This window comes from Poecilia formosa, unplaced genomic scaffold (genome assembly GCF_000485575.1).
Source record: "Poecilia formosa unplaced genomic scaffold, Poecilia_formosa-5.1.2 Scaffold17, whole genome shotgun sequence".
NCBI classification, from domain to species: domain Eukaryota; kingdom Metazoa; phylum Chordata; class Actinopteri; order Cyprinodontiformes; family Poeciliidae; genus Poecilia; species Poecilia formosa.
In genome coordinates this window covers 3,308,009-3,319,860 of record NW_006799956.1, presented here as the reverse complement: position 1 = coordinate 3,319,860, position 11,852 = coordinate 3,308,009, and the positions used below count along the sequence as shown (strand labels likewise).

The following is an 11,852-nucleotide window of genomic DNA, read 5'->3' as shown; positions in this document are numbered from 1 at the left end:
TCACTTTAATTTTGTGTGTGGCTCCAAATCCAGGCCTCCATTGGTTAATAAATTTGATTTCCATTGATGGTTTTTGTGTGATTTTGTTGTCAGCACATTCAACTTTGTACAGAACAAAATATTCAATGAGAATATTTCATTCATTCAGATCTAGGATGTGTTATTTGAGTGTTCCCTTTATTTTTTTGAGCAGTATATATATATATATATATTCAATAATTATACTTTATCTTGCTGAAAAGTTACTTTTAACTTAGTCGAGTGTACAAAGATTTTTGTGCTAGAAACTTTGTGAAGATTTTGTGTTTTTGCAGTGAACTAATCCATCCACAGAAAGAAACCAAAACAAGCGAGTTCAGAAATGAAGTTGTGTGTAATAATGTGAAAAGAAATAGGGGAAAAAGTATTGAAAGAAATACCATTAGAACTGTATTTACTATATAAATATATTTCACCCACTGTAAATCAAATCAGAACTACAAATGCTAGAAGTGTATTTTGTCCTGTCAGTGAGGAAGTAAAGGTAGCAGTTCAGACAGCTAAACATAAGATTCAATTACCTTCTTTTTGCCATTTTTGGCCATATTTTGCATCTGTTTATCTTGAAATGTTACATCCCCCGCAAAAAAAAAAAAGTTGAGGAAAAACAGCTCTGCTTGGTGAAAAAAAAAATCCCCTTTCCACTGAGCTTGAAGGATTGCCTCGTTTGAGCTGATTGATATAAAGTGTTGACATTTTTATTGACCTCTCTGTTTTCGTTCATTTCCCTGAGTTCGTAACGAGCCGACGACAGGCCCACAATCCCAGAAAATCTGACTCATCCGTGATGATGTCCCCTTCATTTACTCTTTCCTTCCTCTCCAGATGTTGGGCACCAAGTCGCCAGCGAGGCTCTTCATGAGGTCAGTAAGTCTTTCCTGCCTGGTGGTAACGCTCAAAATTGCCCTTCATAAGTGCTAACTATCATATTTCATTAGGGGAAGAAACCCTCTTCTAGTTCACTTAAGAGTTTCATGTGTTACACAACCCTATTAAGTCATGGGGTGAAAAGCTCTTACCTAAGGGGTTTGTGACTTGGGCCACAAAATGAGCTGGACGTTTTATGAAATGATCACAAAAACATTAACAACAAAAAAAAGATGAGTATTTAAATCATTTTTACAACATTCTGCTTCCTCAATAACTTCAGGGATGTGGAAAATCCAGCTGAAGAGAGTGGATTTCTTTTTCTTTATGCTTTCCTCAAGGAGCAGCAGGCGGTTATGAAAGAGAACCCAAACCAAATGGATTGATGAAACCATTTCACTCACCAAGATCTCTCTGGGCAGGACATTTCATACTTCATCAGAACTGAAGTGCAGAACTCCTGGGAAATCTTGGTGCTGTCAGTTCCTCCCACAGGAAAGAGGTTCTGCCCATAGTAAATGTGCAAAGAACAAGCTGCAATAATTCCCAGAGCACAACGATGGAACGGTGACTGGGTTGGTCACTGTAGTTTCTGTGCTGTGATCCGCAAAACTGAGGCTGTGATTTTTCCACAACTCGAGAGTCTTTCTGTGAATTCAGTCAGCGCTCAAGTAGCTGTAACTCCTCAGAAACAAATGTCCAAAGCTGGAAATATCCAGGAGTTTCACGATGAATTCACATTGATTAAAGTGTTTAGTTCACTTTAATCAAACTCTAGTTCATTTGCCCAAAAAGTCTGGTTCCTTTGTGAATGTGCAATCAAACTCTGCAAGCAAACTCCGGTCCACCTTAAATCCTAGGTGTCTGTTCAGTTGAAGTGAACTCTGGTGCAGTTTGCATTTCAATGCAAGCAGACGGGTGACTGCGCCCAATGCAGGAAGTGGATTATGCTGCCGGGCATTCTGGGTAAATCCAACCAAAGCAAACATGCGAGTGTGGTGCTAATGTGAGAAGTGGCTTTTGGTCTTTTACCAAAGACAAAAGAGAAATCTTGCAACCACCACTCTATTTTTGTTCACATTTTGTCGTCTTAGGAGGTTTTCTTCTTGTTTCCTTCAGTAGTTCTTGGTTCAGCGCCACCTCAGGCGAGGAGGTGAACATGTTTTTCAAAGGGTTTGGTTCTTTTGATGCAATGTGGTGTGAAAGCGAACCGCAGTAGCCCAAAATGTAGAAAAAAAAAAAGTTGCAAATTTTGTCCCCAGTTGAACCGAGTCTACCGGACTATCAGGTGTGAAAACACCCTCAATCAGAGGAAGCAAGCTGGGCACTTTCATTGCCAAGATTTTCTATAGAGGTGAGATGTATGCCTACTGCAGTCAGCGGTTTTAAAAAATACAGTGAGCTATCTTTGTTGTTGGCCAGAGTATTGGGAATATACTAGGTGAGCATCATATTGGAGCAGAGAAAAATGTACCACAGAAACAAATGCAGGGACAAAATAGCAGTAATTAAAAATCAGACTGGAGCTAAGACTGAGGATCACTGCTGTCAGTTCAGGTCACAGTGATGAAGATCATGTGGTGCTGATGAAATCTAGAGCGACTTTTGAGTTAGTTAGGAAATAAGTGATTGGGATAATTAAGGAAGGACTGCTTTTTTTTTATCTTACTTATTTGAAACAGACTTAAAAGATTGACTGAGCATATCTAACGTGTTCTGATGTGGTTTCATTATATGATATTTTGCTACATAATTGTTCAAATATATATATATATATATATATATATATATACATACATACACACACACATATCAAACTTTTTTATGCACTAGAAAATTGGCCACATTGTAGGAAAGAAATGATAAACATGCAGACGGAGCTGAAAAATAATTGAAAGTTATTAAATGTGCTTTACGTTCAATGGAAAATCTTGGCACTATTGACCGAAGTTGATGTTATGACTCAGATTTTTTTTTTTTTTTTTATGCATGATTGTGTGTGGAACGATAAGATCTAGTCATGCTGGAGAGGGATGGTTTTCTGGTTTGTTCTGAAAGCTGGTAAGTCATGGGGGGGAACTTCTGCTATTACATTTTAGCATGGCTCTTTCTGAATAAATAATTCCATTGTGAAACATGTCATGTGGCGTTGATGAGAGATGGATACGCATTAACTGTGGGTCTGGCTGTTTTATTTTGAAAATGCGTCCAGCAGCAGGCCTGCCTTGTGTTTGTCAGCTTGCAAACAAACACAAGGCAAGTTGTAGATTGTAGATATGCAATCCTGACTGAATTTACTAGTACCTCCTGATAAAGATGCGTGAAGAGCCTGAAAACGATTTCATGTAATTATAGAAAAATTCAATTTGTTTGATGCGAGTGAATTTATTCAGGGAGGAGAAATGTCATCAGCAGGGCCAGATTTACTTGGATGGAAACCATTTTGGTGCCGTATTCACTAAAGAATTACATTTTTTTTGCTAATTCAAATTATAGCGCATTATTAAACATTTATTTATTTAACCTTTGTTTCACCAGGAAAAATCCACTGAGATTAAAAATCTCTTTTGCAAGAGAACCTTGGCCAGTACTGGCAGCGGCCCACAAAACATTCACAACAAATTGAGTATTGTTTATAGTTGAAAAAATCCCAAAAGTATTACTACAGTTCACCTTACATGGATCTATGACTCTTATATAAAGTACATTTTTAGCAAAACACACATTCATAAATAAATGTGTAAGGTGTCCTCCCCTAAAACATCTGGCGCCCTGGGCTACTGGCCCTGATAGCCCTTGCCAGGTTGCCAGATGTTTTAGGGGAGGACACCTTACACATTTATTTATTTTTTTATGATCAGAAGTTAAATTGGACTTTCTAGTCTTCATACTTATATTTAAGGTTTCATTGGTCAACTCCCCCCAATGAAATCAGATAAAACTCCTAATATTTTAATAGAAATTATTGTTTTAAAAACCCCTCATACTTCTAAACCTTCCAAAATAGCAAAAACCTCCACAAAGTTTGGTTTGTAGATCTTATTGATGTGCGAAATTGTAACAAGAAAACAGATTCAGACTTCTGCCAAAAAAAGGGGAAATGGGCCGTCTCTTTTTTCATGGCTTTCTTGGTCCTCAGAACTAAATCCTTTAGAAAACTTGCAGGGTGAGCTGAAGAGAAGAGGGAATAAGAGCGTATACCCAAGACTCTGGATCATCTCCAGAGACGTTCACTCAGTTGAACTTAAGAAGCCCGTACCGCCTCTAGCTGCAAGTTCCAAAACAAGAGAGAGTTCCTCCAAAGGAAGATCGCAGACTGCTACATCAGTGACCCTGCATTTAACACAAGGCGAGAAAATACCATGGTTTATTTAATTTTATTTGGGGGAAAAAAACATATACCAAAGACGCAAAATGCTACTTTAAGTGTATAGAAATGAACTGCTAGTTTAATTGATCAACTCCAAGGCTGTATAATCCGTGTTCCCCCCTGGGAGCGCCGTTGGCCCTTCCTCTGGCACCAAACGTTTAGTGCTCATTGTTGCACGACTGAAGCCGGGGGTTAATCCTCCTTAGACCTGTGTTTATGATCCAAACGCTTAGCTTCCACTTACCGTGCAATTCATTTTTATTAACTTCAGCGTGTAATTAAGAGACTTTTTTTTCCCTCTTTCCTCTGTAGCTACTTTCAGAACCTCGCGGAGGGTTGTGGCCAAGGTGACTTAACCGGGATGAGCGTTGCCGTGGGAATAGTGTCGCTTCCTCCCACCCCGCTCCTTCCAGATTAGCACCAGCAGGGGGATTCAGCATGAATGTCATTATGTTCAGGGGGGGGAATGAAGAAGGATGGCGCGTTGTTACAAAAGGAGGGAGTGAAAGCTCTATTGTATCGCGTTCTTCTGTTTCAGCGCCTGTTTTTAGAGCAGATTTATTGCACAGCCTTTCCTATCTCGGATGCAGAAATGATGAAATTACTTCCATCCCCGCATTTCATAAAAACTGTATCGCAGTGTACGTCTTGTGGCCAGATAGAAAATCAATTACCAGCCCACCCAGAGCCCAGTAAGATAAATGACTGTGTCTGGCAGTTCGGCTAATCTTCCTCCCTCTCTAATGTCTTTGGCTGTAAACAGAAAGACGCGGAGGGAAAGGACAGGACTGTGTTTGACATCCCAATCTTCACGGAAGAGTTTCTCAACCACAGCAAAGGTAAAAATAAAGGAGTCAGGAGGACGACTTAAGTGTCTGAGCGAACCCTTAGAGCAGGAGTGTCAAACTCCATTTTTATGTTGGGCCATATCAAAAATCTGAATGCTCTTAAAGGGCTGTGTTGATGAAACCAATTAAACTGTTAAAATATAAGTAAACAGCTGTTCGCCCAAGACTGTTTTAGTGCTTTTTTTGCAATCAAAATTACAGATTTTGTGAGTAAATTTTTTGTAAGGTATTTTACTACGTGCCATATCAATTGCAAACTATAACTTGACATCAAGTAAGGCTGAAGCAGCAGTCACTTCAACTCAGTGTTTTTGACCTATTTGAATAAAATTTGCAGTAAAAGCAGAAAAAAATTTAGAGATTTGTTGATTTTGTGTGAATTTTTCAGATTTGTGAAAAACTGGAAGGACTTAGTTGGAGTATAGAGGGCCACATAAAAAGCTACAGCGGGCCAAATCTGGCCCCCGGGCCTTTAGTTTGACACATGTAAACCAAGAGTTGACTCCCAAGAGCATGTGTGTGTGTGACTGTGGATTTTTTTCCGCCCCACACCGTTAGCGCGAGAGGCCGAGATGCGGCAGCTGCGCAAGACCAACATGGAGTACGAGGAGCGCAACGCGGCCCTGCAGAAGCACGTGGAGAGCATGCGCGGGGCAGTGGAGCGGCTGGAGGGCGACGTGATGCAGGAGAGGGAGCGCAACGGGCTCCTGCACCAGCACCTGGAAACCCTGCGCCAGGCGCTCACCTCCAGCTTCTCAACAGTGCCTCTGCCAGGTGAGAGAGACAGCGCCCTGAAAAGTGTCGACGAGTCTTTGACCTTTTTGCATTTTGCCATGTTGCACAGGGTGTCGGCACATCCTTAAAAAGACATTTTAAGATTAAGGACTTAAAATGTTTTAATTTCAGTTTTAAAAAGTGTGTTGGCCATAAATACGTCATTCACAGGTCTTAAATTTTATCATGGCAGGTGTATTTAATCTTTTATATTTCATGTGGTTTTTATTCTCGCAGGACGTTCTGTCAGGCAACAGTTTGACTCACACACAGGTCACTGTTACTAGCTGCTAACATACTATCGCTAGCTAGTTAGCTAGCTTTTTCTTAATATTTTTTCCAGCGTACAGTGCGCACCGGGACTACTTCTTATTGTGTTGTAGCAAGTGTAACAAGTGCAAGATGGTGTGTGGCAGAAAAGTAGCACTGCGCATTTTGCCAAACAAAACACTTTGGAAATTAAACATGATTGCTGTTTGGTCAACTATGGTCAATGTTGATCGAAAGATGGATGGAGGTAAATAATCCAGTGAGAAAACCAGTTAGAAGCTGCAAAGCACTTAAGACCGTTGCAGAGTTTCACCAACAACAACCCTAAACATTCAGCCAGAGCTACACATGTTCACGTGCTGCAGCCGTCCAATCAAAATCCAGTCTTGAATCTGCCATATCTCCCACATATACATGGAGTTTGCTGCATCTCATGTACCAAACTCGTTTTTTTAAACAGTTGTAAACATATTAGTCATGTTGCATACTCAGGCAAAATCTGCAGTGAGTTGTCCTTTGTAACTTTATTTCACATTGATATCATTTCCCACACATTTTAGCTCTCCTGACAGCAGCCCTGCAGACTCGGCAAACACCAGGAATAAACATAATAGGCCCATAAATTATTGCATCAGAGCTCCATAATGAAAGATGATTACAAAACTTCAGGTAGTGCCTCCGGGGCGTTTTTTCTTTTTGCACTTCCTGTTGAAGAGCTTGTAAATTAAACTGGGTAGAACGAAGCCTTGTGTGCTTCTTAGTTTACAAAGAGCAGGTTTGGATTTATTTTCCCCACTTTGATTGTGTTTATTTTTTTTTAGTTGTTGGACTTAAATCAAATGAAATTACAGCTGTTTATGTTTCCAGGGTTACGACTTAGCCACGGGTTCTCCGCATGTCTTAAACTTTATTGGGAAATCTTCCTATAACAGTAAGGCACGCTTTTGCTTTCATAAGAAGATTTTATTGGCGGCGGTTCTGTAAATACGGAAGAGGATAAGGGCCACTGAAAGGAAAATTGCCTCTTTTTTTCCCTCAGAGTTCTTAGAGTATCTTTGGTGTTTTTTGTTTTTCCTCAGTGGCTTTAATCCTCCTCCATTCACAAATCACGCAAGTATCTTTTTAGTACGTTTTTCTTTAAACGCAGAATGGAAACATTGAGTGCTTTCATGTATTAAAAGCACAATTTAAAGTAATTATAAAGTAAGCATAGAAGCTTTAAAGAGCTAAAACTGCAGGAATAAAGTGCACAAAACGTCAAACAGAAACTTCACTGATAGTTTAGCCTTCAACAAAAGACAGAAGGCTGGAGAATCTTCTACAGTGAATTGAAACTGGATTGGAATAAGGCTGAAAAGTGAAGCCTCTTTCCTCCATTTTTCGACTCGAGAAATTCCAGTGAAGCGTGAGTGAGCCCGCGCTCTGAGGACGATCTCTTCTTGTGAGGTTATGGGGAACAATAACATCATTTAGCTCATTAAGGGCTTTCTATGGGATGAAGAGGATTTTATATTCTCCGCATGTTTGTGCCCGACTGCAACTTAGCTGCAGCGTTTAGGATCAGCGAAACGATTTTAAGCAAATTGTCTTGAGACCCCCGTACAAAAATGCCATCGCAGTCACGCGGCCTGGAAGTAATAAACGCCTGGAATGGGTTGCAGCTTCACTTGGGACGTGATGCCTGTGAATGTGGCGCATTGAAGGAGAGAATGGGAGAGTTAAAATGACGAATCCGCATGGGCAGTAGCAAAGTGATTACAGGTTATTGTCTTGTTTGAGACACAGATTCTTGCTGAACTTTTTCACATTTTGTCATAGTTGATTATTTGTTTTGTTGTGTTTTTTTTTTCCTGGCAGACCAACACAAAATATGAAGTGGAATGAAAATTAAATGGGTTTTTTTAAGTTGGCCTGTCTGTTGTGTTCCCTCCACTGCAAAAACACAAGATCTTAAATATTTTTTGTCTAGTTTCTAGTTCAAATATTTTAGTACACTTGAAATAAGACAAAACTAGTAAGTTTTCACCAAGATATTGGAGCTTGTTTTAAGTCAATAACTCCTTCATATTGATGGAAAAAGTAAGAGGAATAATCTGTCATTAGAACAATAACATGGACAAAATGTCCTGTTCCTCTAGGCAGATTATTTCAGGTTATTATACATCATGGCGTTTTGTCAAATGTGGAGTTTAAGACGTAGTAAACACAGTGATCATGGCAGAGAGAGACGACTATTATGAGTTTGGAGTGGGAGGAAATAATGATTGATGTGCCGCAACATCTCATTTTGTTTTCCATGTTGTTGCAAGCCAAAAAAGAAAAAAAAAACACCCAGAAAGTGTCTTTGGGACGTTAGCCTGCTACGTTGGACATTGGGAGTTTAGTGTTTTGGTCTAAAAGTATGTCGTTCCTCGGACAATCGGTCCCCAGAACTATCAATCCTGCTGTTTTCCAGATAAACTCAAAAATTCTCACCAATCGCCCCAGTAGTTTCGCATGGGGACGGGGGCGAAAAGTCGCAAGAAGGGGCTCAGAACAAAATGACTCCATTTTCGTCACACATCTGCGACAAATGGAATCGATTTCCACTCGTCGATGAGCCCTTTAGGTTGGGTGAAAACTAACGTACGTTTTTCAGATTTTCATTTGTAAAAAAAAAAAGAAAATGTCAAAAAGCCACGAATCATTTTCCTCCCACTGTGAGACGAACCTTTACGTAACCTCGTTTTGTCGTAGAGAATCTCAATAAAGCATGCAAAAGCATCGGAGCAGATGTGAAGACGTTCAATAGGTACGAAAACGCTTGCGATGCCAATCTGAACACTGAGGACTCGTGCTTCCTGTCTGTAGGCAGTGGAGAAACCCCGACCTTTGACACCATCGACTCTTACATGAAGAAACTCCACACCGTAATCATCAGCAGCCCCCAGGAGCACGAGAGTCTCATCAACACAGTGAGAGACGTAGTCAGCCGCCTGGACAGGTAGGGACGTCTTTCACTACGTCTACTTTAGGGATGTATTTTTTTATATTTCTCTCTACCTGATTGACAAAACAACTGAACCCGGAGGTTTGTTCATCTGGTGTCTAGGTGAATCAATGGCGCTCACTCTGAACTCCAAACGCTTTTTTTTCTTTTCCTGATGTTCGGAGCAGATAATCGGATGGAGTTCACCTGATCTGATGGACCGGGATTCGTCTTCAAGACGTTTCATCAACTTGTCGTCTCCCAGTCGAATTACAAAATGTCCAGACTCTGCTGTGATCATATTGGTGAATGTGCGGTAGCTTCTCATATTAATTTATTTTGTCCCCAACAGTTTACACCCGATCGGTAGGGCGGTAGTAATCTTTTTGAACCGGACATTTTCTGTTGTTTCCATCCTGTCCATTCACGTCTGCCTCCTCACCAGACCCATCACTATCATACATGATGTATTTGCATTAAGCCGTTGCCGAGAAATATCCCTGACATGTCTGTTACTCTCGTATAATTAGTCGAAGGAGAAGAAAAAAACTTGTGCCATTATTTGTTTTTCCAATTGTGAAAAGTGTTTGTATTTTCAATAAAAATGTTTTCATCATTCAATTTTCCGTTTTATGACAACCTCAGAACTACAAAAGTAAACATTTAAACGTTTATGTATTTGCTTTTGTAAAAAAAAAATAAAATCCAAAAATTAACACAAATACAGGAAATAGTCAAAACGTTTTCCCCTAAAATGATAAAAATGTATTTATATGTATTCTGTAGCTAGAGAATTCTGGATCAAAAGTTTATTTTAGGTACAAAAAGTCTGAAATACGCCCATATTTTCTAGTGTAATGTATATTCTGATTAGTTATACATTGTTTGTCTTCATTTGCTTGTTCTGTATTTTTTGTTTTATATTTTCTGGCTGCATTCTTTGTTTTTCTTCTTGCGATTCGTAGTTCTGGAGCAGGACGTTCCTGTTATTATGCTGGACTTCAAACTCCATGGTGCAGGAATTATACTTTAATTTAAACCTGATAAACACCACTAATACTTCAACTTAGAATTTGTCTCAAAGTTTTAGTTTCCAAACCAAATTGTACAAATGGGAAAAAAGAAAAAGTTAAATCAATTTAAGAGGGTTTAAGAACTTCTCAGGTTTCTAGGGGTTTAAAGTCTTTGCACTATATCCATAAATCATCTGTGGCTAATCGCCACTAATTTGCCAACCTGCTCGGTTTGTAGCTAATCTTATTTACTCCCAGTTTATTCAGCCAGTTAAGCAGCTCTTCAGAGACGCCGCAGTTGGATTTGCTAAACACTTCGGCTTTAAAAATTAAAGTAAATATTCCCGATTTAAAGCCTATAAATTTTAATGTGAATAAACAGATTTGCTTTAAATAATGCATTCCTGTTCGCCGACACCCGTTTAATTTCCAGCAGAAATGCTTTCCGCCGATGAATGCCATCCTGATTGTGTGTGTGGATGTGAAAGTGGCACATTTCTAATCTGTGTGCAGGAGAAGACTTTGACATCTGACTTTAAATAAATCACTTACGACTTTTGCTGTCATCTCGTCTACCAGTGTATTGTGCAGTTAATATATAAAATAATAGGACAGCTGCATGTTTATGTGCATTCACAGTATTCAAGCCGTAGAAAAGCGCCATCATTTCTGCGTTTGAACGCTTCTTATTTATGGACAGAGAATCAATCGTTGCCACAATACAACATTAGAAGTCGGCGGCCGGAGATTCCCAGGATCAGTCAGTCCTGAAACTGGGCGTGTCGTCAATCCAGCAGAGCCTTAACTTTATGTAAGGTGTCTGCTCTGCTGCTCAGCACAAAATGCAGTGTCATGCTGATGGATTACAGACGTTGGTTAACTGACCTCATTAGCTAGTAATGTACGATACTCTGAAAAGTATTCACGCCACAAGAGCTTTTCCAGATTTTTTTCACTTTGCAGCAATATTGACCTAAAGTTTTATCACACTATTATTTTGTGGTGCTGTTGTGCTATTGCCACTGTTTTCCAACAGTGGAACGATGAGACCAAAACATACTCGTCTTATACAGTGGTCCAGTCAAAGTCCAGACCTAAATTCATTGTAGCAAGACCTAAAAATGTACACTCACAGACACTCTCCATCCAATCTGACTTGACTTGAACTGTTTCACAAGAAAAAATGGGCAAAAAATAAAGATCAGTCTCTCTAGAGTGCACATGTAGAGAAGCACCCTAAAACAAATGTCCAGTTGCTGCTACAGCAACAGATAAGCCAGATAAAATAACAGATTTTTTGTGATGTGATCAAATGTAAGGAACTGCATCCATTTAAGCCACACCAACATATGGTTACAAAACCTTATGCAACAACAAGAATGAGTTACTGTGACCTTTCATAAGCATTAATCTGCTGAAGCTGGAGTGTGTCCTGCAGCTGTGGACAAAACCAGCCTCTGACTGCGGCTGGAGGAGAGGCGAACGTTAGCAACGCTACGGAAAGTAGTGCCAGCCAATTTAAAATTTTTCTTGATTGAAAAATAAAAGCGTCTTCCAGAAAGAGAGAGAGAAAATACATCAACGGTCACCAAAGCAAATGAAGCTCGTCCCGAGAACATAAACACCCGACTTCATCCATATTTTATCGCTTGCTCAAAAGTTAAGTTCCTCTTCCTGGGAATGTCATCCAGCTCCTTTTATGA

General features: G+C 39.7%; 1 protein-coding gene across 3 annotated transcripts in view; it reads left to right on the top strand.

Annotated features, from left to right (window-relative positions):
• Window positions 1-9,680, top strand: part of hmg20a (high mobility group 20A) — a 16,845-nt gene extending 7,165 nt beyond the window's left edge. For 2 of the 3 annotated variants that reach the window (XM_007546788.2, XM_016668825.1), the window contains 5 exons: window positions 865-902; window positions 5,040-5,115; window positions 5,683-5,898; window positions 9,019-9,151; window positions 9,325-9,680. In XM_007546788.2, coding sequence (XP_007546850.1) covers window positions 865-902; window positions 5,040-5,115; window positions 5,683-5,898; window positions 9,019-9,151; window positions 9,325-9,328 — 467 coding nt within the window. In that variant the 3' untranslated portion in view covers window positions 9,329-9,680. Of the gene's footprint in view, window positions 1-864; window positions 903-5,039; window positions 5,116-5,682; window positions 5,899-9,018; window positions 9,156-9,324 lie in introns of those variants that run through there. The other variant, XM_016668824.1, reaches the window with a different exon arrangement.
• Window positions 9,681-11,852: the final 2,172 nt, after the last annotated feature.